Source organism: Vicugna pacos, chromosome 3, assembly GCF_048564905.1.
Source record: "Vicugna pacos chromosome 3, VicPac4, whole genome shotgun sequence".
In the NCBI taxonomy this organism is placed as follows: Eukaryota; Metazoa; Chordata; class Mammalia; order Artiodactyla; family Camelidae; genus Vicugna; species Vicugna pacos.
The window spans coordinates 50,633,082-50,658,333 of record NC_132989.1 but is presented as its reverse complement, the minus strand read 5'-3'; the positions used below and the strand labels follow the sequence as shown (position 1 = coordinate 50,658,333).

Sequence of the window (25,252 nt, the reverse complement as noted above, 5' to 3'; positions counted from 1 at the left end):
AAATGCAGAGAGTTTACCAGAGTTCCACCTTTAGGAACCCTGGACTTCACTTTTGTCGCCTTAGTCTTAAAGGGTATTGCAGCTCTTTTCGGCTTTTTTGCTGTCTATTCAGGATCAACAAACATCTCCAATGCAAAAGCAGCCTTAAATGCCAGAATCACTCTCTGGATCTATGACCTATAAGTTTTTCTTCCATAATTTTTTACTATCTTCTCTCTCAAATACCTTTAAGCAAAAGTATAGAAGTTCTTTGCCCAGGATTTTTACTAATCTTCATTGATTAGATTGGCCCAAACTACCTAGTTCACCATAATAAGAAGTGAAATTCCACTTTATATTTTTTATGTTAGAGAAACTTATTTAGTGGGGTTAAATTACTTGCCAAGCAAAGTGTCAGCATTGCAATTTGAAACTATATTGTCATTAATGGCTTTTGTTGACTTGAGGAAAATCTCATCACAAAGGTATTAACATGGTGGTTTAAGAGCACCAGCTCTTCAGCCAGGCTACCAGCCTTTTTATCCCACTCTTTACATATTAGTGGTTTGATCATGGGCAACAGAGTTTGAGTACCTTATCTGGAAGAAGATGATAATAATAGTCTCAGGGTTATTACATGCAGGTATATGTCAAATGGTTAAATCACATTTGCACATACTAAGTGAGTCAGCAAAATGTCATTGTAAGTTAGAGTGCTTCTGCAAGATTTTCTCTGTGGATAATCTAATGTTAGCTAAGGTTTAGTAAATTTTTAACATGAATTTGTGAGATTTTTACTTCCTCTTTGATCTTATTACTGAATTTTGGGGGTTGTCATAATTTGGGATTTGGGATTGTTCTCCAGCTACTGGAAGATTTTATATACTGTTCTCATGGACAGTTGGGAATAACTAGATGTAAAATACGTACTTTACTCATTGTAGCTTACTCCATCTGGAAGCATTTCTCTTATCAAATCAATGCATTTAATTAAAAATCCTGTGAAGACCTGTGACAAAGTTTATTCCTTGATACAAAGTTTGACTTCTCAAATCAGACATCGAATGGAAGATCCCAAATCATCAGGTAAATATTATATTTCTCTTAGATCAGAAAACAAATAAAATCACTGTCCAATTGCTATAAACATTTTTAAATAAGATGCACCAATCATAAGAAATGAAGCCTCTAATACTATATCTAGGTGTGTAATATGAGTTAATATATATCCAACAAAAGAATAATAGCTAAGTGATACTTGCTTTTATCCATGATAGCATGAAAGAGATAATAAAACATTTTCATTTGATTAATTATGTAGCATTGCCATATAGTTAAGCAGCAAATAGGCAGCATAAGAAGCAGCAGCACACAGCGGGAAGGTGCTACATGCTCTGGCTCTGAGACTACCGTGGTTAGTAACTTGGCTAATAACTGATATATGTAGTACATGGAGAGGGCTTTTGTAAACCCAGTTCCTAACCCACGTGTTTATACCTTTATTCAAGTCTACAAACTGTATGGTTGCTAATATTATATTACCTATGATGACATTTCCTAGCTTGTTAAACAATTTTGCCTTTTGACATTTAAAAAAGTTTCTAATTATGAACTTTTTAATATATATTCTTTACCTGATTTTTAAGTTTAATGTAATAAAAATGTTATGTTGTTTTAGATATTCAGCTTTATCATAGTGAAACGTTAGAGCTCATGCTACGTAGATGGTCCAAGTTGGAGAAAGACTTTAAAACAAAGAATGGAAGATATGACATTAGTAAAATCCCTGACATATATGACTGTATAAAATATGATGTCCAGCATAATGGTTCCTTGAAATTAGAAAACACAATGGAACTATATAGGCTTTCGAAGGCATTAGCAGATATTGTTATCCCTCAGGTAGGTAATTCCTGTGAATCAATTCTCTTGTACTGTTATATAAATACTTTTAAGATGTTTGTCAGTGGACAAAAGATGGTTGATTTTCATCTCATAGTAAACCTATAATGTTAAAAAGAAACGTAAGTAATTATGAACTTATATTTTAAGTTTCTTGTTATATTAGATCATTCTTGATTTTTTAATAGTTTGTAGTGACTTCTTGAAATTGAAGAATTGATACTCTTAAAGAATAATAATATATTAAAAACAAATCAGACAACTTAAAACAGGATGGAATAAATCACTTTAAGTATTTATGGGGCACCTGTTGTGCATCTGCCAGCTGTATGCTGTGGAAATGTATGCAGAGTGAGAGAAAAAGGTAGTTGTGGCCCTATATAAATTTTACAGGTCTACTTTATGTGAAAGTATTTTGAAAGTAATATTTAGAGGTCAAGATGTTTAGTGTTTATTTGTAGTGGTGGTGGAGGTGGTTGAGTCTTCATTATAGGAAATAAAAATAAAGGTATAACCAATATTCAAATAACTGAAATATAATTAAACAGAATCAGATTGATAATAACGAGGTAAGTGACAAGTTGAGATACAGAATTTGTTAAAAAAAAATAATTTCAGATGTCATTTGAGGACCTTTTTGCAACTTAATTACTTGAAGATTATTTGGATATTATAAAGGGGAGATTGGAATAGATCAGACATTCCAACTGTGAACCAGAGTTAAAAAACAGGAAAAGTGAAATTTGGTTGATCCTTCAACAATGTAGGTTTGAACTGTGTGAATCTGTTTATGTGGAGTTTTTCAGCAGTATTACAGTACTGCCTGATCTGCAGTTATTGAATCTGCTGTGCATGCAAAACCACAGATAAGTTATACTCAGATTTTCAGTGGCATGGAGGATTGGTGCACCTAACCTCCACATTGTTTAAGGGTCAACTATATATGAGAAGTACAAAGATTGTATATCAAAGTAGCCTCACTTAAAAGATATATAGAAAACAGTAGGGAGGTTTCTTAATAACTTAAAATAGAGCTACCATATGATCCAGCAATCCCATTCCCATATATCTGCAAGAGATGAAAACTCTAATTTGAAAAAATACATAGGCCCTAGTGTTCATGGCAGCACTATTTACAATAGCCAAGACATGGAAACAACCCAAGTGCCCAACAACAGGTGATTGGTTTAAAAAGATGTGGTGTATGCGCGTGCGCGCACACACACACACAGTGGAATGTTACTCAGCCATAAGAAAGAACAAAATATAGGATGGACTTAAAGAACATCATACTAAGTGAAGGTAGAAAAAGACAAATATCATAGCACTTACATATGAAATCTAAAAATAATACCAATGAATCTATATAAAAAACAGAAACAGAATCACAGATATAGAGAACAAATTTAAGGTTACCAATGGGGAAAGAGAAATTAGGAGTAAGGGATTAATAGATACAAACTACTATGCATAAAATAGATAAGCAACAAGGATTTACCATATAGCACAGGAAACTATATTCAATATCTCATAATAACCTATGGTAGAGACTAATCTGAAAATACATATAACTGAATCACTTTGCTATACACCTGAAACTAACACATTATAAATCAACTATATTTCGGTAAAAATACTCATAAAATAAAAATGGTTAAAATAATATCAGTATCCCTTTCCTAATGCATTGTCTAGGAAAAATGAGAGACTTTGAAAATTCAGACTGCCCAACATACTTAAAATTATTTGTGAAATACATGTTAAATTTTAGCTTATTCTTTCAATGTGAAAGAGCTACTATTTGTTTGATCAGTATATACAAGGTCGATCATTTTAAGTATGCTGTATAAATAGTGATAGAGATACGATTTGCAGACGAATTTTTTTTTAAAAGAGAGGATAAAAATACTTCATACTTCAAAAACATGTCTTTGGGCTTCATTTTAAGAAATATTGATTTAGAAAACAAGGACTTAATCTCTGAAAACTTCATTTACCAAATAGAAGAGAAGTTTTATTCTACAAAAGAGAAATTTTATTTTGCACAGTAAAAAGTCTTATTTTTATAACAGATAAGATATTTTAAGGTTAATGTCAAAATAAATATACTAAATTGTGCAGAGCTCAGTTTTAGCTACGTGATATTGGGTAGATGATTGTAGAACTGATTTGATTAGATCTCATTTAGTAAAGTTACTAAATCAGCATCCATCTTTGTTATGAAATTTAAGATAGAGAATTCTTTTAAATTTTACTTACTAATAAATCTGAGGAGAATGGTTACTGTTAATTCCGGTAAGCATTATGATTAGTTTGCATTGGAAGCATAAATAAGACCGTGTTTTTTTTTTTTTATTGTTAATTGGATTTCTTTGACATTAGTCCAGGCTCAGTGCATTCTGGGTGTACTTATTCTTACAATGAAGGTTATTTTAAAGTATACTTTTAATAGGTAAGCTGTAAATATGGGACCCTCTGAAATATTTATTGTAGCTGTATGCATTTTTCATTGTAGGATTTCATTATACCTAAATGTTTCACCTACTTAATGGCTAAATAAATACACTAATGATTTATTATCATAATCACGCCTGTGCCGTTACATGGCTTATTTAACCTCCTGCCTCTTCTTTCTCAGTTATGTATACTAAACATTCTGTGTTTCTAAGAATTGGGCTTAAAGGAATACTTATGTGTTAATGAGTCTTAGATGATGATTTTTCCTTCTAACATTGTAGATTGATTTTAGGTACATTACTTATATAGCTAAAGAAATCTCTCACCATCTCCTTGTAACTTAAATATTTATAATGTTTTTTAAGCATTGTAATTAGAAGAAATACTGACGATTAGAATGGTTAGGAAATGATTTGAGACATTCGTAGTGTTAAAGTTCTTTCTCATGCTCAGCTGTTCTCAATCTCTATTATAGTATAGTAATTGTCATGATGCAGTTAGGTTAGATTTTTCTCAACAGTCTGACAATTTATTTTAAGACATATCCAAAAGTATTTATCTTGGACAAATTATTTATCTTTGAAATCTTAGGCCTCTTTGGGCAACATTATGCCCAAGCTTCCAGTAATCAATCTTGTTTTTGTTAAATTCATAATTAAATTTTGGTAATTTTATAACTTTAAAAGCAGAGGTGTTTTTATATACTTTCCTGGAGTTCTGAGATTATAAATTGAGGAGAGGACAACTTAGGATTTATCTCCCCAACTTTTCAGTTTGATATTCCTTATTGTGGCAAAAACTTGGGATTTCTTTTTTAATGGACTTTTGAATTCAGTTCGGTAAATATTTTGCTTTGTTACTCACATCTACATAAATCCAAAATCATGGACAGGATGCAAGCATTTTCAGTCACTGAACAAGTAACTAAAATTGCAAAAATACTTATTGTAATGAAACTGATTTATAATGGAAAAAATGAGAAATTTGTATATTTACTTCACAAAGACTATTTCAAGGTTAGAGACTTGATGACTTAGTCAAATGTACTATTTTGACTAATTTAGGTTAAGAGAGTGTCACTAATCTGTACAAGAAAAATGTATATGTGTTCTGATATATTTCAGTGGTGCTGAGCCTCTTAAAAATCCATTTCCACTCCTACATGGCATTAATTAATTCTTATATCTGTGCTGTGTGAATTACATAATTCTAATCATGTCTAAGCTTTACTATGATAAGCATAATTTATTACGTTTAGTTACTTTAACAGTTAAACTGATTTTACTTATGGTAGATATTTTTGCTGTCATATAATCAACTTTTCAGTTTTTAATCAGTCTCAGTCCTCAGAAAATAGAGGCCCTGGTTTAAAGTAGATACTTAAGAATAGTCACAGTGGGATGTGAAGTCAGCATCACGGGCAGTGTGACATGCTCACGTTGTCTCTCCCCTTCAGTCTACAACCAGTAAGATGTACGTAACTCAACAAAAATGCCTCTGCTTACCATACCAGGATGCTAGAAATCTCCATACATCTGTATACCTAAAAGTGGATGGACTGAAACACATAGAGGAAGTGGAACTAGGAGAACGTAGAGGCTGTACCTTTGATCAGAGACTTCCAGTCAGGGTCGGCTGAGCCTGCGGCCTCAGAGAACCCAGCAGCTTCGGGGGCAGTGGCACATAGGATTGCAGCCTCTCAGCTGCAGTAGCATCCATGGCCAGAAGGAACCGGCATTGGTGGCAGTGGGGCCTGTGACACCATCCTTCCAGCCATGTAGGTGCCTGTAGCCCTTGCCACACCATCCCCCACCCTACCCCACCCCTGCCAACAATTGCCCACAATGACAGTACTCATGGGCCCTACAACTCTGGACACGGCAGAGATACCTGTAACACCGGCTCCCTCCACCCACCCTACTTCTCCCCCTGCAGTGACAGAGCCTGAAACCTAGGAGACCCTGGACACAAAGGAGGCACCAGCTATCCCAGTGCCTTAGGCAGTGACACCAGCAACACTGGTGGCAACAAGGCACCAATGACCCTGGAGGCACAATAATGACAATGAGGACATCTGGTGACAACTCTAGATTTGGTGAAGTGTCAAAAGTATCAGTTCTCAAACATGACCAGAGGTAACTCATGTAAGAAAACCCAAAGCTATGCTGTGGTGCCACCGACTGGAACACAAAGAAAGACCTCTAAATACTGACCTGTTGAATTTTCAGAACCAAATTTTTTAAAAAAAGGAAAAACTTTACCTAAAGAAGAAAACTTTACTTCTTCAAATGTGCCAGCAGAGGAACAACTCATCGGGCACCATAAAGAACCCCAGTAACACAGTATCACCCCCCCAAAAAAGTGACAGTTCTCTGGAAACCAAACTTAAAGTCATACAATATTACAGTCTAAACAGTAGAGAATTCAAAATAGTGATCATTTAACAAAAAATTAGCTTAGATGAAGAAATCCAGTGAGCTTCAAGAAAACTCGCCTAAATATATAAAGCAATGACTAACAGATTTAACATGAGAAGCTGACAGCAACGTATTAACAGTAGGGGGCTTTAACACCCCACTTACATCAACATCATTCAAACGAAGTCCATGAGGTAACAACAGCCTTAAATGAAACATTAGACCAGATGGACTTTATATAGAACATTCTATCCAAAAAGCAGCAGGATATGCATTCTTCTCAGATGTACACGAAACATTCTCAAGGACAGACCATATGTTGGAACAAAAAACAATTCTCAATAAATTTAAGAATATTAAACTCATATCAGGGAGGGGCTTCAAGGTGGTGGAATAGAAGGATGTGGAGCTCACCTCTTACCACAGATACATCAAAAATACATCTATATGTGGAATGGTTTTCACAGAGTACCTAGTGAACTCTGGCAGAAGATCTTATGCTAGCATGGTTACAAAAGGAATCTCCGTGGAAAGAATTGCGACAGGACCTGCACCCCAGGGAAGGAGCGGTGAAAGAGGAAAAGTTCCCCCAACTTGGGAAGCCCCTTCACCAGCAAGGAGACCAGCTGAGACAAAGGGTGCTTCAGGGGCTTGGAACACAGCACAGCAGCCGCTCTGAAACAGGCAGAACCGAGAGAAACTGGTGCCGAGGATCCAGGACACCTCTCTGGTCTCCCCAGGCTAAGATGTGAGCCTGCTGATGTGTGCAGGGGCTGGACACTGAGGCTCAGGCTTCAGAGGACAGACTCAGGGAGAGGACTGGGGTTGGTGGCACAGAGATGGCCTGGAGAATCTGGAGTTGTCTGTGGGCTGAGCCTGGGACTGTGTGCGAGAAAGCCCAGGTCGTCTGCCATAGAGTCCACCATTGTTGGCATAATGTGTGTGCCCGAGGGGAGGGGTTGGACTATACTGTAGTTTATACAGAAGTTGAAACATAATGTATGCATGAAACTTACAATGTTAAAAACTGTTACCTCAGTAAGTTAAATAGTAAAATAGTCTCAATGATGCGATGGTAGATAAGAACATCTAAAGATAAAATTTGGTATTAAGATTCTCTTAATTGAGATGGCAGACATTTATAGAAGTTTGAAGATCATTTCTTTGGTTATTTGTAGATTATGAAATGCAGAAGATTCTTTATAATAGCATTTTCAGTATAAAGTCCAATGACACTCATTAAATATCACCACTGAATAAACTTTCAAATTTCTTCACCTGTTATTTTAATCAGTTCTTCTTATGGCAGCAGTATTACAATTATATGAGAACTTGGATATCTAATAATTATTTAGTCCTAGTTGGTTGTGGCAACTTGCTTTTTCAGCTATACAAAATACGTCACTGTGTTGAAGGGAAAGATTTCTTTATTATGAAAATAATATATCTTTGTTGTAAAATTAGAAAATATAAATACAGCCCCCCCAAATCACTATGGCATTACCAGCTAGAGCAAAACATTTCACTGTTGTGGAAAACTCTAAAAGACCTTTCCCTTTAAAGTCATGGATATGTAATTTTTTTCATAAATTCACATCTGTAACAAATGTATCTGCAAAACTAGAACCAGGAAAAGCATAGAATTTTACAACTTGTTTTTTTTTTTCTTGGCATCAAAAACTTTCCAAATCAGTAAAGCTAAATATACTTCATTATCCCTAATGGCTGAACAGTATGATGTAATAATAACAACTATTTAACCAGTTTCTCGTATTTGGAAATCTGGATTCTTTTAATTTCTTTCCTTCTCCTTATACATATGTCTTTACATGCACTCAAGACTATTTTGTAGCTCCAGAACTCTTACTAGTTTTCTTCCAGCCCAGCAATGTATGAGAGTGCCTGTTTCCTCACATCTTGCTAATAACAACAACAAAATTTCCTCTGATGATTTTTAATTTCAGCATTTTTCTTTTGTTTACACACACATACACAATTACATGCACATTTCTTTTTTTCGTACCCAAATCACAGTCATCTATGTTGGTGAGATGATTAAACCAACTAAGCCATAGTATTTAAGGTAAATGACTCAAGAGGTTCCATTTTCATATAATACATCAACCTTTTCTTTCTTAGGCAGTTTTGAGATTCCTTATCCGTACTAACGTTTTGCCATCTGGGAAGTACCTGGTAGCAGGAAGTAGCCTTTAAATTCAAGTATCCTAGAATGAACTTGGAGAGAAAGAGTGTGCCATTTCTTCCCTCCTTCTGTCTTGCTTCTTACCCTCTGATCTCCCCTTGACCCCACTTTCTGCCCTCTTCCTCTTGTACCCTCTCTTCCCATCTGCACACACATCATAGATTTTTGTCTTCTTAAATCAAGTCATTTTCTAAATTACCCCTTTGAACTGCAATTTTTGTTGCAATTAACTATGTTTTTTAACACTTCAGATTGTAATTCCTCATAAATTTAATTAACTCATAATGGTTATAGAGCCCATTAAATTTGGTAATTTCGTTGCATTTTTGGCTAACTCCTAGTTAAAACTTTAAAAGTATTGGCCAAAGGCTTTTAAATAATTTGTTAGCCTTTTTTAATCTTTGACATTCAAACAGATAAAAATTTCATATTTTCAATTTATATTTCTTTCCATATGTTTACTGACTATTTGTTCTGTGCCTTAGTATTTGTGTCCTTAACCTATCTTTCTTTTACGGTTTTATCTACATTTAAAACCTGATTGAGTTGAGCTACTGTTCATAAAGATTACATTTATCTGTGTGTCCTCTTTTTGGAAATCACTTGCTTTTTCAGTTCCACCATAAAAATCCTTCTAATTACACTTAATAGTTTGGGGAATAGTATACTTAACGTTGCAGAAATGTACTAGGAATTTTATAACATTCAAAAAAGTCTTAGTAAATATATTGGTCTCTCACTGAAATTCTTAAATTTGACATGGCATTTGTTGAAGCTCTTTATCATTATTATACATTTTTTCTAATATTGTGTATTTTCTGCTCAGGAGTATGGTATAACTAAAGCTGAAAAACTGGAGATTGCCAAAGGCTACTGTACTCCTCTAGTTAGAAAAATTCGCTCAGACCTTCAGAGGACCCAAGATGATGACACTGTAAATAAACTCCATCCTGTGTAAGAGACTGCACTGGTATTTAAATCTCTAGGCATATGTTTTTGCATACTTCAAATCTAAATTGCTGATTAATGTTCCTATGACTGTATCAGAAGTGTATCAGTTGGCACACTGTGGAAATAAAGATTACCTAGGTAATCCTAATAGTTAATTTCCAACCAAAGTTCCTTTTGGCTCCAAACTGGGGAAAAAAACTGAGGTGAATAGGGAAAGAGGGTCTGTATCATCATTCACATGTGGTCATCAGTGATCATCCCCATTCAACAGCAGTAACATCTGTGAGCTTCTTAAGGGCTATGACCTCTTCCATTGCTAACAAAGGAGCTTAATATTAATTATTCTTAGAGTAATCTCAGAGGTCCCAGTGAGTTCCAGTTATCTTCATACTAGAAGGATGTCTAAGGTAACGCCTCCATTGTGATCCGAAGACTGATAGATTTACGTGTTTACTTATTTTCTTTCACTTCTAGTAAGGTTAAATTCCATTTTACAAAATAATTTCAATACTTACTCAGTTTTAACTGTATGGTTATGTTTTGACATTGTCTGCTCCTAATTTTAGATATTCCAGAGGTGTTCTGTCTCCTGAACGTCATGTTCGTACCAGATTGTATTTCACCAGTGAAAGTCATGTACATTCTTTACTGTCTATTCTTCGCTATGGTGCCTTATGCAATGTAAGTAGAATAAGTTATATCAATCAGCTTAACAAATATGTTTTATTGAATTTGTAATCAAATCACTAACACCATTTTTTGCTGTGTTATTTTTAATAACTCATCATTTGCCATTATTGGTCAAGGGCCTGCTATATATCAAGTAACTGCTAGATGTTGTAGATAATGACATGTTCTCTTCCCTTTGGAGAAGATCCATTTAAGTAAACAGTAATATAAAATATTTTAGGTGATGTTACAGGCTGGTGGCAGTGAGATAAAGAAAAGCTGCATTATTTAGGGGTTAGAATTGACAGACAGCACATGGTGTTTGGTTGGACAGTGTGACTCTTATTTACGGTTATGTGATAAATCAGACCAAAGCTGAATGGCTCAAAATAACCACAGTCATTTTATTTTTCTCCGTCATAGTTTAAGGGGTTGACCATAATCATTTAGGCAGTTTTGCATTGGATCTTTCATGAGGATGCAGACAGTGACTGATACTCATATCATCTCAAAGCTTTCTTCTCTTGGCTGATGCTTGATGCTGGCTGTCAGCTAGAACCTCTGCTGGGGTTGTTGACCAGAATACCTACAATGAACCCTTCATGTGACCTGCTTCCTTTTCCCAAGAGAACAGGGAGCAAGTGCAAAGCATTTTTATGACTTAATTTAAGAAATTATTTAGTATCACTTTTGCTGAGTTTTTTGGTTGAGACAGTCACAGAGCTTTATCCGGGTTCAAGGGAAGGGGAAATAGACCTACATTACTAGATTAGTGGAGTATTGCTGTCATATTGTAAGAGGGGTATTTTGGATTGGGTATATTTTGGTGGCCACCTTTGGAAAACAGAGTTTATCACAGTATGTCTGTTGGCCACACATGCACATTTCTCCCATGTGGAAAATTCACTTAATCTCTCCTCCATATTCCTCCATGCTTATCTATTACAGTGTAAACTTGACATGTGGGATCTCTGTCTAAATCAGGTGCAGGTATCAATTGAGCACAACTCCTTCAGTGCTCAAGAGTACTCAACCTCAATTGAAAGACCTGTGAACTGAAAAGACCAATTAACTATCCTTCAAACACTCAACATACATTGGTGGGATAGGCATAGGATAAATGCTGTAGATAACCTTTTCAAAAGAAGGGAAACAGAAGGTACACCATAGTCACTAGTCCACAGCAACTTTGAAATCTACATAGGTATTATTGCCCATTCCTTAATTAGGGCTCTGTCATACTGCCAGGGAGTTGTTTATAATGGCTCATGGCTTCATCCTTTGGGTTCTTGATTACTTCATCTGGGTCATCCTAACTTTTCCATAAAAAGTAGTTCATGCTTGCAGCTAAGGAGCTTTCTTTAAACTACTTCCTGCCCAGGGAAATTTAGAGATCAAGAGGTCTTTGACTTTTAGTTCGAGATGGTATGATTTTTAGAAACATAACAAAAATGAGTAATTTATAATATACTTCATTAAACAGTTCACATCCACAAATCTTAAGAATAAGCCTGCAACTGAGGGACAACCTCAGCAATCCTTATTGCTTAATAGTGAATATCTGAGAGACATGCTGGTAAGACCCTGAGAAAATCTTTCATGTCTTTAAAAGGTTTGTGAGCCTTAAACCTTTTTGAGGTCTTAGCAGGTGTTTTTACGATCATATCCATGTTTTCATGACAGATTCCTGTGTTTCCGTTTTTCCTGGAAGCCACTTTTTAACTATAGTATTGTTTACTCTCTGGAGAGGCTGGGAATGAGAAATAGTTTTAGTTTTGAACCCCGCAAGTCTTGTAATTGGCAATTTCCCTGTAGCTTATTTCCCTCCCCTCATAGTCTATCGTAGGCAATGAGGAGAACCTTGGTGGCATTTTCAGAACTGTTCCTGAAACTCTTCATAGCTTACTCATCGAGTTTCACTGTCTACAGTCTGTAGTATTTCTACACTCTATGCCACTACATAACAATGGCTCTTTTTCTTATAGCTTCCAATGACATTTTTCTTACCTTCCGATAATCCCTCACCAACAACCTCCTCAATGCCCTTGAGGCTTTCACTAACACTCTGTTCTGGAGGCATTTTAACTTTCACCAGCACTGTCTCCTTAAGGCCCTTTCTTTGCATACAGGTATGAAGGGTAAGAAAGAATAGAGAGTCAAGAAAGATTCCCATATTTCTAATATAGGACCATCTATAAAATTACACATCATTCACTGAGATAAGTAACACTTGGAGGAATATAGGATATTAGAAGGAAATTAGTAAGTTCAGTTTGGGATGGATGGTAGACTAGTCAAGTGTATATGTAAGGCTAGAGGTTTGGGTTACAGGTATAGAGTTGGGAAGCCAACATATTAATGATCGTTAAGGCAGTGGCTGTTAATAAGATTCCCCAGAAGTATGAATTAGAAAAGATAAAGCAAGTGACATTGTAGAGATTGGCAGTGGAAGTGATAACCAAACAGACTTAGAAATGTTAATATCCCCTTTCTCAGCACTCTCAAACCATAGATTATCTAGAATACAGCATCACTTCTATTGTATATCAAAAATATCTTTTCAGCCATCTCTGAACTAGGAAAAAGTACGAATTAAAAAAAATATTTTCTGTGTATATATTGGTGTACACATTTATGTACATCTATTCAAAAAGTGATCTCTAAAAGAAAATGAATTCAACTTTGTTTTCTTTTGAACTTTCTAAATAAAGGACAGTGAAATGTCTAATCTAGATTGGGTATATGTCTCTTGATTCTTTATCTATCTTATTATTGGGTTTTGATGAAAGCTTATTATCAAAGTTACCCCAAGTCTTTATCACTGTTTTGTTTCCATCAAGTTTTCTACTTCATATTTCTTTCCTCTTGTTTTCATTTCTTTTTTATCTCATTAAGAATAAGAAAGTGACATCCTTTGCATGCCTATGCAGATTAGTGGAGTTTTAATAAAAGAAATAGTGAAAAAGATGACCCCTAATTAGCAAGGCAAGAGCTTATATAGCCAGTAGTAGTGATGGACTTGTTCTGGGGGAGGAGAGATACATCTCTTATGTGGTCACCTTTTGACCCTCTTGTACTTACTTACAAGGTGGAAAGGACATAGGGGATGTAGGAACAGATAGAAGGCTTGTGTTCGGAGCATAGTAGTGAGTGATGGATAAAATGGCAGCAGATAAGGTTGGAGAGGCATGCCTTGGAGATCCTCAGGGGATTGGGAAGCCATTGAAAGGTTTTAAGCAGGCCAGTGAATGGCTTTGGTTGTTTTGTAGACAATACATAAGAGTAGATATGAGGAAACTAGTTAGGAGCCTATCACAGTGACCTAGAGAAAGACTGTATAGTTTACATGTAGGGTGGTGGCAGTAGAACTAGAGCTTGATGAGTATATATTGCATTTGACTACATTTTTAAAACAAAAGCTGAACAACTCATTCTTAGAAAAATCTGTGGTTCTGGGATAAAAAAAAATTACGTATATTTACTAAAGTGAAAATTAAAGTCTGTACCAAAATGATACCCTGTTTTCTGATTTAAATTTTTTTTAATTTATTTCAGCTATAATTCATTATCTTAATAAGACCCTGTAGCTAATACACTTAAAACCTTGTTTGGTCTCTTAAAGTTTAGTTAAGGAAATAAGATTTTAAACAAAATTTCAAGGAATATATTTAATAGTCTTTATTTTTAAAAAAGATTTTTATGAATTCTTAAATTTTAATTATAGATCCTACAAAATATTTAATTGTATCTGTTCATTGGAGCAGACCTGACAAAATCTGTAACTGCAAGAGAAGACTGAGTTAGATATTAGGCAGTGTTCTTATTAATAAGTATCACAGAGTGGATTTTGTTCTTAAGTGTCCCAGTAGATCTGATGACATTTGTTGGCTTGAGGTCTGATTTTTACCCCCTACTAATAGATTTAATGCTGAAAACTGCAGAAATTTTTATGAAACAAAGCCTAGGAAAATGAAACCTATAGATTGAATAGTAATCTAAATTAATCCTAGTGTGTTTGATAGAGGAGGGAAAATTTTGGTGCATAATTTCTCTCTTCCTAGTATTGGACTTAAATCAGTTGAAAGTATTTCTGTACCACAATTTAAGCTGCAATAAAAGTTTGCTTAATTAAGAAAAAAACACCTCATTCTTATAAAAATCTGTGCTAATGGATTTAAAAAAAGATCTTTTCAACTATTGAAAAATTTTAATACTTAATTTAAATCCATCATTTACAATAATTCACATCTAGTGAAACTCAGTAACACTATGCTAATTTATATTTTTCCTTATGAATTTTGAAAAAATGTATATACATCTTTGCACTTAATCCCTCCTCACACACAGACACAGGCAGACACACATAAACATAACAGATGAATTTTCTCTCTGGAGTGTTGCTTAAATTGATAGCAACTGCTCATTTAGAGGTATGACTAGCCATTTGTTGAAATGAAGCTAAGAATACATGTAATCACACAAATTACACTTTACCCTTCTACAAACTTCACAAGTGGAATACTTCCTCAATACAATGTCTAAATTTCAAAAGGACATATATGCTGAATTAAAAAAAATAATTAGAATGTAGTCTTATTTTATGATATATGAGATGAAGGAAGTTGTCTCCGATGTACATTAAGTCTAAGTGTACCCCGTCGACTATTGACTGTCGACCCTGAACTTTGTGTAGTTTTACTTTTTCAGATAGAATTTTCTGCTTTGAATGCTTGTAAGACGTGTTCTCTAAAATCCCTTTCAGTTCCGATGCTGATTACATGTTTAAAGACCAATGATTCTCTAAATGAAGGTGAAGGAGATGGTTTAAAGAATCTACCTATGCCTCCTTCTGCTGATTGTTTTAAGATATCACTACGGAGTAATGAGGAATATTTACTGATGGGCATGTAATGCATATGTGAGCTATATCATGGTGGGAAAAATAGCAATACTTTTATGAGATAGTCTGCTTATGAAGTATGACACTATGTTAGGTATTTTGAGACTTAAGATTAAAAATTGTCTCTTACCCTAAGAATTCAATTGTAGGTGTCATAGTTAAGAGCTTCTTTATTTTTACTTCCTATGAGTTATTTTTTAAAAGTTACCACTGGAGTTTCTATTGCTACTGTTAAGAAATTTTTTAAATAATTTATTTATGCTTAAATAATTTATTAAGACTTAAATAAGTGGAGTTATTTGAAAAGATTGTACATATAAGTATTCAATTTATTTGTGTGGTATCAGTCAGGATTCAACAACAAATTACCATAACAAAAATAAAGTGATTTTCAAGTAATATAATACTAGAAAATGCTTATCATATACCTTTGTTCAGGAGTCAAAGGATGAACAGTGGAAACGAGCTATGGATTATTTAAATGTTGTCAATGAACTCAACTACATGACTCAGATTGTTATCATGCTTTATGAAGATCCTAACAAGGTAACAGAGTTCTCGATTTATTTGTGTTACCAGTGGTAAATAAATGGTTTGAAGTTTCTCGTTCTGAAAATGTTCTATAATATTCTTTAGGATCTTTCCTCTGAGGAACGCTTTCATGTTGAATTACACTTCAGTCCAGGAGCCAAAGGATGTGAAGAAGACAAAAATTTACCATCTGGCTATGGATATAGACCAGCTTCAAGGGAGGTAATGAAGATGAAATTCTCAGTGCTTACTGCAGTTCTAGATTTTCATGAGGTTTCTTTAAGAATTTTCTATAATGTACCGTGATTCTTAATCCAACTACTAAGTAGCAAGATAGTTTAGTCTTCTTGAAGTATGATTTGTATAGACAGCATTTTTAGGCACATTAGAATTTTATGTTTTTTCTAGATTTTCTCAGTTTTCAAGATCAGTATTTAGAATGAATAACTATAACTTTATTTTTGGTTTTGGTTGTTGTTTTATTGAAGGACTAGTTCATGCTTTACCATGCTAAGTACTTGGCATGAATTATTGCCTTTTAATCCTTAAAATAATCCTACAAGGTTAAATATGTACTCAGTTTAAAACTTTTTTACTGAACTATAATGCATGTTTGTAAACATACCTAAATCATACATGTACAGTTTAATAACATATCACAAAATAAACACAGTTGTGAAAAAACTAGCCAGGTCGTAGAATAATATCACCATTTCAGAAGAATCACTTTTGTCACCTCTGTATCACAATGTCCTTGCCTTCTCCCCCGAGATGCCTAACTCTCGTGACTTCTGACACCATAGATTAATTTTGTCTATTTTTGAATTTTATATAAATGAAATCACAAGATATGTGCTTTAGGCTTTGCTTCTTTCTTTCATTATTGCTTCAGATTCATCTATTCTGTTCTTCATTTTTGTAGCCATATGGGTTTCCTTAAATAAATACAAGTGTAACTTGTTAATTCATTTTACTGTGATGATCATTTTATTTGTTTTCAGGGTTTGAAGATGGATGCTTATATAAAAATTCTTCTACAGGTCTTTTTCTGAACGTATTTATACACTTCTTTTGGATATACATCTAGGTGTAAAGTTGATGAATTATAGTGTATGCATATGTTCAGCTTTTTAAAATACAGTCAATTAGCTTTTCAAAGATATTACCAGATCCTTATCAGCGCTTGGTATGATTAATGTTTTTAATGTAGCTATTTTGGGGGTTATGTGGTGATATCTCATTGTGATTTAAATTTACATTATTCTCACAACCAATAAGGATTAGCACCTTTTTTTATATTCATTAGCCGTTTGAATATGCTTTTGGTGAAGTGCTACTGGCTAAGACCAGTATGATATTGAAAAGAAGTGTTTATACTAAGCATCCTCATTCATTCCCAAACTAAAGTGAAAGGTAAGGTTTCAAAGAGAATTTGGGATTTTGATTGAGATTACATAAATGATGCAGATCAGTTTTGAGAGAAATATGTTTACAGAATTGTATCTAATCCAAGGGCTTGGTATATCTCTGAATTTATTTAGCTATTCTTTTTACCTTTTTGATAAAATTAAGACTTTTTTACTGTTTTGTATTACCTTTGTTGTATTAATTCCAAAGTTCTTTGTGTTTTTGATGTTATCATAAACGGCTTATTTAAATTTCATTTTCTGTTTACTATTTTCATATTGAATTTTAACTCATTTTTGTGTAAAGATTTTATAACTAACAACCTACTACATGCTATTTTTTCATTCTGATAATTTATCCATAGAGTCATTTGGATTTTCTATGTATGTGATCATACCTGAATAGTGACCTACCAAAATGTTGAATAGGCCTAGTGATGATGACATTCTTGTCTTTCAATGATTTATTATTATCTGTGATGATTGTCCCAAGTTTTTAGATATACATTACCTAGTTAAAGAGGTTTTTTATTTTATTTTATTTTATTTTCTATACCCCTTGGTTTGATGAAGGTTTTCATATACTTCTACTTGGCTTCTTTTGACTGATGTGTTTGTGAGATTCATTGATGTAATTGTATTTAGTCTTAGTTTGTCCATTCTTATTGCTTTAAAATATGTGTTTTGCTATATGACCATGCCCCATTTTACCTATTCTATGACATAAGGATGATTAGTATAAATTTTTTTTATCATGTCTGTTTCCCATACTATACCGTGAGATTCTTACAATTTGGAACTGTGTCTTATTAATCTGTATCTTGGCACGTGGTATGTGCCCAGTAAATATTTAGTGAGTCATTGAATGATTGTTAAGTATGCAGTCATCACATTTGGGGAAATATTTGGAATAGAATTTAAATTTTCTAAAATTTATAAATTCAGGTGCTATTTTAGTTTGTGCTTGGTTTGATGACATTACTGATAACAAAACTGATCTCTGTTCTTTCTTACTGTCATCTATTATTATTGCTTATTTATTTGGGCATTTGATGAAACTTAATTAAGCACTTTGTTTTATATGGATTTTTATTGTTACTTTATTGTTTAATTTCTCCATAGAGTATATATGTTTCTTGAAGTCAGGAACTCTGTTATGTGTCTTTCAATACCCAGAATAATACTAGGATGTTATAAGAATTCAATTAATACTAATTCACTTGAATAAATTAACTTATATATGTACTTCAAGTGACTAAGCCACTCGGTGGTTGAGTTTGTTCATCTGAAGAGGCTGATTTGTTTTATCTGAATTTTATTATGTTGTATGCTTTGCACACAGAATGAAGGGAGGAGATCTTTTAAAATCGATAATGATGACGAACCACATACTTCTAAAAAAGATGAGGTTGATCGAGCTGTGATATTGTTTAAACCTATAGTATCAGAGCCAATTCATATACACAGGAAGTCTCCACTTCCAAGATCTAGGAAGATGGCCACAAATGAGGTAAGTATATGTGTCAGAGCATGTTTTTTATAAGGTAAACTAACTATATTTTAATAAAACAGAAAAGAAAATACAGCTTTAATTATGAAGCTTGGGAACCTAACAGATTTTTAATTGTTAACTTTATCTATTTTTCAAATAAATTTTTAAAAATAAAGAGGCAGTTAGAAAATATAAAGATTCATTTTAGAATCTGGAGCTTTATGTATAGTTTTCATAACAAAATTGACTAGAAATAGTAAAATAAGGCCTTTGTTAGCACTGATCCATTTTTTTTGTCTTGTCACTTAGGTTATTCTAAGAAGAACTTTTTTAAAAGTCTGATTTAATGAGTTAGGGATAATTTTTGGTTAAAAGTAGTGAGGAATTTCTGTAGCTGCTTCAGTCAACTGATTCCAATGATGCTGTAGATTAAGAGGTGAAATTCTAAACTGTTAACTTGATTGCAAAAGTCAGTATAGGAATTTGAAAATTTGATGCTATAATTGAAAAATTTACCTTTGTATTAGGATCTATAATTAAATAACTTAGGCTAATTATTATACTCACTAATAAAATAACATTTAAATAACTACTAAAACAACTTTTAAATTTAAACTGAACAGTTGGAATGACGCTTAAGTAAATCTTTAACATCTGTAAACAATTTATACTTCAAATACCTTTATTTTGGGTTATTTATATTCTCTATACAATCATTCTCCCAGCACTGATTTGAGATTAGTAGTGCTGCTGATAAATGTTTTCTAAATGCTTGAGTAAAAGCAGAAAGCAAGAATTTAAGATAAGAGGAACCATCAAATTTTAAGGTAGAAAAATATTTTTTGTTATTGATTAAATATGCCAACTTTTAAGGGTTAGATACATTGTCTAGAAGTTGGTGAGTAAGAAAAACACCAACAAAAAAGAATTATGCTCATTTTTGCAGCCCCAAATTATATAAACATAAGTGCTTTCTAATTCTCAAATTTCAGGTACATGTGTCCCAATTTGACAGTTATGTATAGGAAAAATATCCATCAATAACACAGACTGTTATAATTTTATAATGGAAATTATATACTGGTTAGGGTTCCCTTGAATGTGGTATTTTTAGTTAATTTTAAAAAAGAATGATTAACAATTACAGAATTTGGGATTATTTGTTCTATTATAGCTTAATTTAAGAATGAGAAAACTGGGATTATGTCTAGGCATCTTTAATTTTAGAAAATTGGAAAATGACCTATGTTAATATAATCTAAACTACCATTTGTGTGAGGGCAGTGATTTTGATGTTGAACAAGCGATCTGCATTGTATCAGATTGTTCAGAATTGTACCATTAAACCGTTTTCTGCACTCCAAAAAAAAGCCCATAACACTGATACAGTCAAATGTATTCTGAGCCCTTCATTTCGCAACTCATTTGTAAAATCTTCAACAAAATCACTGCCCTTTGTTAACTCTTAAAATACAGAACACATTGATAAACCTTTTTCTCATAAATACTTAAATAGTTGCTTTCAAGAGATTATTTCTATGCCATGCTAAACTTTTACTTCCATAAGGTAAATTATTCAAGTAAAACCTTGAAGACTTTTTCCAGCGTCCACCATCTTCATGGATATCAGAAGTTTGTACTTCCAAAAGACACACAGAGAAAAAGACTATTCTCTTCATTTTGTGCAAGTAGATTTTATTCTGTCCTCACTGTCTGAAATCTGAACATGCAAACATGTAAAATGAGAATGTTTGCTGCATGTTTTGCCTACTGAACTCTATAAATAATCTTTGGAGGGGATAAACAAGTAGATAGCTTGAAAGTGTAAACAAGTGCAGTTTGAATCCTCCATCTCATGATCTCTAATTTTTTTTTGTCTGGCAGGCAGATCTTCTTTTATACTTTACATAAATTGAAGTCTCTTTAACCCTCTGCAGGCTTCTTTAGTTATTTGGGTAGAAAAGTTTACCCAATGTAGCACAAAATCTCTTAAATATCTAAAATTAAGCAGAATACTTTCATATTTTTCAAATTGCTAAGATTAAAAATTGTTAAAAATCTTTCCAGTTCTAAGAGGGAAGGGACAACTATTAAACAGTATAAATATTTTGTGTATTTAAGATAATAAGGTAATTCTCATCGTTATCACCTGCAATTAGCTTTATAAGTGATTCCTATCAATTTCTCAAATATTGAAATATTTGGCTCCCAAATTACTGTTTCATAGTCTTTTAAAAATTGATAAGCAAATGCAAACAAACTGTATTTTTTTTTCTTTCTGATCATTTGGCTCTGTTGTATCTAACTTTGCATGCTCTGCTTTTTTTTTTTTTTTTTTTTTTTTTTTTTTTGCCCCTTTTCTCACTTCCAGGAAGAGAGCCCCCTGAGTGTGTCTAGCCCAGAGGGTACTGGTACCTGGCTGCATTACACCAGTGGTGTGGGTACTGGGCGTCGAAGACGCAGATCAGGGGAACAAATCACTTCTTCCCCTGTCTCCCCCAAATCATTGGCTTTCACATCCAGTATTTTTGGCTCATGGCAACAGGTTTTTAAACTTTACTTCATTAAACATTTTTCCTCCCCGCATTCAGAGCAACAAACAGCTGTCTTTGAGGACATCTAATCCCTTGTATTTTACATCAGAGTAAATCCTTCTGTTTTTTCACTTTGAGTTTATTTAAAAATTCTTGGGATATTGAATAATATTTGAGGGAAAGAAACCGCTTACATTGCATACGTTTAGCATCTTTACTGGGACGGTTTTAAATATCCAGGATTTAAAAATTAGTAAATAAATTTTGTACTCCTGGAACCTTGTTAATAAAAAAATTTTTTAAAGGAAAAAAAATCTTTCTTTGACTTTTTTTTTGACTTTATTGTCCTTTAAAGCATTCAGAAATGAAATTACATAGTTTGATGGTAAAAAAAATTTAATAACCTTTTACCCCATAATTGAAAACTAGATTCTATTTGAATTTTGCTGAGAATGTGAACATTTTTTTAAATATCAAAATTTATGTGGCCCCGTATTAATTAGCAGGATACATCTAATACTGACGGTTCTCTCCCTCTGTTATCTGGAAGTATCTAATTTAATTACATAGAGTATGTTTTTTTTTTCTTTTTTTAGTATATAACATTTTAATGCTCTCTTTAAGATAAAAGGGAGCAATATATATGTGCCCATTAACAATATGCCCTTACAAAAGGGGTCAAAATAAAATGATTTCAGAAGGACTTTCTGTGATGACTTTAGGAAACTTAAAATATTGTGTTGTTTTATTTTGGTTTTTGTTTTTGTTTTTTTTTAACAATGGAAGGTCTGCTGTTACACATGACTTTTCCGAGAATTTCAACAATTTCCTTTTGGAAATACAATGCATTTGATTATAGGAAAAGGGATTATGGTATCCATTAAGGCTGTGATTATTTAAAGGTTACTCTGATAAAGCCTGTGCATGGATCAGTAATTGTATGGTGATCTCAACAGTCTCTGTCTGTCTTTTCTTTTGTTTGTGATTGTTTTTTCCCCCTTCAAATACAGGAGCTGTTTAAGAGTGGGGCATTTGGCTTCTTTTAAGAGAGAGTGAAATTATATCAGTCTATTAATTGTTTCTTTTCATCTGTCTTGTTTCATACATGATATTTAATTCTGAATGCCTGCTTCGCACCACTTCATTGCAAGGACCTCATATGAAATGGACTCCCTTCAGAAGGGGATCTTGCATGATCTTTCATATTTTATGTATTTCTACTAATATTTATCATACAGCTTATTAACCTGTGTCTGTCTGGAACAGGCTGCAAATGAAGTATGGACTTTTTAATTTATTTTACTGTTTTACCTCATTTATTTTGTTTTCCTCGTGCAGGTTGTATCTGAAAATGCTAATTACTTGCGAACACCAAGAACTCTTGTGGAACAGAAGCAGAACCCTACTGTAGGTATGTGGTCTACAGGAAATTGTATTCCAAACCTTCTTAAACTCACTACTTCGCACACATGTAAAACTCTTCAGTTGTGAAAGCATGACCAAATGCTATGCTTTAGTTTTAATTTAACATAGACTAATTCAGAAATGTTGCGTTTTAAACTTGAAATATACAATAAGGTTTTGATAAAAATAAACAAGAAATAGCATTTAATTTTGTTTTATAACCCTTGGAATGCCCGTAATGTAAACTACTTAGTCCAGTTGCCAATGCTTGTTTTTAATACTGTGTTCTTTAAGTTAGAATCTCAACATTTTTTAATTTAGGAAGGAAACTTCATTTTTGTCATTGATAAAGATGAAAATATGCCATCGCATGCAAAAAAACCTTCTATTTTTCTGATTAAAAAAATGTTTAAATGGGGAGTGTTTCAAACCCTATCTGAATGTACTGATTTTCCCTTCTGATCACCTCTTAAGGAAAACCAAAGCAAAGCTAATGCACAGTGGCAATGTTACTCTTTATTGACCTATAGAACATAATTAGTTCTTTGCTAACACTCAAGCAAAGCGACATTTTAAAAGACCTTTCTAAGCTTATTTTGGTTTTAGATCATTGTTGATAAATTATATGAATTACTGATATACTATTTTCTGTAAATAGTTGCTAATTGGTTTAACAACAGCAGAAATAAATTTCAGTATACGTTTCAACATGTATGTACCATGGTCTCTACACTAAGTATATGAAGTGCCCATTGATGCCAACATACTTGAAACAAATCTTTCTTTTATTACATGTATCTTATGTTGATAACTTTTAATATTCCCACAGTATCTTGCCAGATATATATATGTATATATCTACATCTGGATACATACACACACACATATATATTACTTCTTTCTTTATGTATTATAACGTATTTTATAGAACTTTACTTAATCTTTACCCAGTGGTAAAAGTTTTACTTGGATGTAAAGACTTTTGCTACAAATTAAGCATCAGTTTATACTGGCTATGTTTTATTTGCTCATAACGTGTTTCACTGGGGTCTTATTAATTAAAATCTTAAGTCATTTGTATTTGAAATTTAAAGTGATTTAGGCCTCAGTGACCACCTAAAAGGAATTGTTTCCACCTGATCTCACAAATAAGGAAGCTTTGATTTGCTTTATTTCATAACAGATGTTGATAACTCCAATTCAGGGACATCAGAAAAAGTTCTTCATTTACATACATTCAGGAATATTAATTTAATATGATTTAATTTGTGCTAGGAGAGGTTTTTTTAATATGGCCTGCTCAGGCAAATTGACAGAATTTCTTATCCTAGATTAATTTTTATGGTAGTATTTTCAATACTTATCATATGTATATGTTTAATTATTTTGTGGACATATGTCCTCAAAGAACATTTTCTCCAGTGTAAAATACCTCCAATTGTACATATGGTAAATGGTGGTAGTGACTGTATTAAAAGTTGACATTGTAAGTGAATTGTGAGCCTGTTCAAGGCACTGCGAAGTATTTGTGGTAAGAGCCGTGTTACTGCATGCTGCATGAATTCCCAATGTGAATGGAAGAACACCCGTTGTTGTATGTATTTTCTCTAACTCCCATCAGGGTCTCACTGTGCGGGCCTGTTTAGCACCTCGGTGCTCGGGGGTTCTTCAAGCGCACCTAACCTACAGGATTATGCTCGTACTCATCGTAAAAAGCTGACCTCTTCTGGCTGCATAGATGGTATGTGCACACATGCACACACAGATTCATACCTGCACCCACGCACACACCCATGGGCATACGCTGTTTCCCCAAGGCAAGCCTAAGGCGCTGACTGACTGAAGTGGAACCCTAGCACCTTTTGTCTAAGTGCCTATCAGTGTTCTGTTATCTGCTATTTGGATCCACGTCTCATCAGTTAATTGTAGTTAGACTTCCAGTACTTGCTCAATGAGCAGTTTGTGAAATTTAGAACTGCATCATGTGTATTCTTCTTTTAGACAGTTGGTAAGCCATATTATAAAGAAAAAATCTTGGTTTGATCTTTTAAATGTCTTTTGATTGTTAACCTTTATTTTGCTTACTGATACTGATCTAAATAAAGTGAATGGAATGTTTATAAGTAGAAGAAAATATCACATTGGCAATATCTTTATTTCAATAAACATATGATGAGTATATTTTAAAATCCCCAGTTGAAGAAAATCCTCACAGTTGTTAAATACACCTTAAATTTTAATATTCAGAATGCCTCTTGAGACTGATGGAAATTTGTTCCTTTTGTTAATAAGAGTATTTATTAGCCCTTTCAGGATTAGCTTTATTTAAAACTTTTTCTCGTGTATCCACAAACTTATTTTAGTCAGTAAAACATTGATTTACCAGAATTGCCAGCTCATCCTGCTT

The 25,252-nt window shown here is 33.4% G+C and overlaps 1 protein-coding gene across 11 annotated transcripts in view; it reads left to right on the top strand.

The window, feature by feature from the left end:
• PPIP5K2 (diphosphoinositol pentakisphosphate kinase 2) overlaps positions 1 to 25,252 on the top strand; it is a 70,272-nt gene that overhangs the window by 31,470 nt on the left and 13,550 nt on the right. For 4 of the 11 annotated variants that reach the window (XM_072958314.1, XM_031673201.2, XM_015242398.3 and 1 more), the window contains 10 exons: positions 924 to 1,065; positions 1,658 to 1,881; positions 9,785 to 9,912; positions 10,476 to 10,590; positions 15,917 to 16,024; positions 16,115 to 16,231; positions 18,758 to 18,925; positions 21,279 to 21,452; positions 22,780 to 22,852; positions 24,467 to 24,586. In XM_072958314.1, coding sequence (XP_072814415.1) covers positions 924 to 1,065; positions 1,658 to 1,881; positions 9,785 to 9,912; positions 10,476 to 10,590; positions 15,917 to 16,024; positions 16,115 to 16,231; positions 18,758 to 18,925; positions 21,279 to 21,452; positions 22,780 to 22,852; positions 24,467 to 24,586 — 1,369 coding nt within the window. Of the gene's footprint in view, positions 1 to 923; positions 1,066 to 1,657; positions 1,882 to 9,784; positions 9,913 to 10,475; positions 10,591 to 15,916; positions 16,025 to 16,114; positions 16,232 to 18,757; positions 18,926 to 20,474; positions 21,211 to 21,278; positions 21,453 to 22,779; positions 22,853 to 24,466; positions 24,587 to 25,252 lie in introns of those variants that run through there. The other 7 variants (XM_031673204.2, XM_015242400.3, XM_031673205.2 and 4 more) reach the window with 4 other exon arrangements.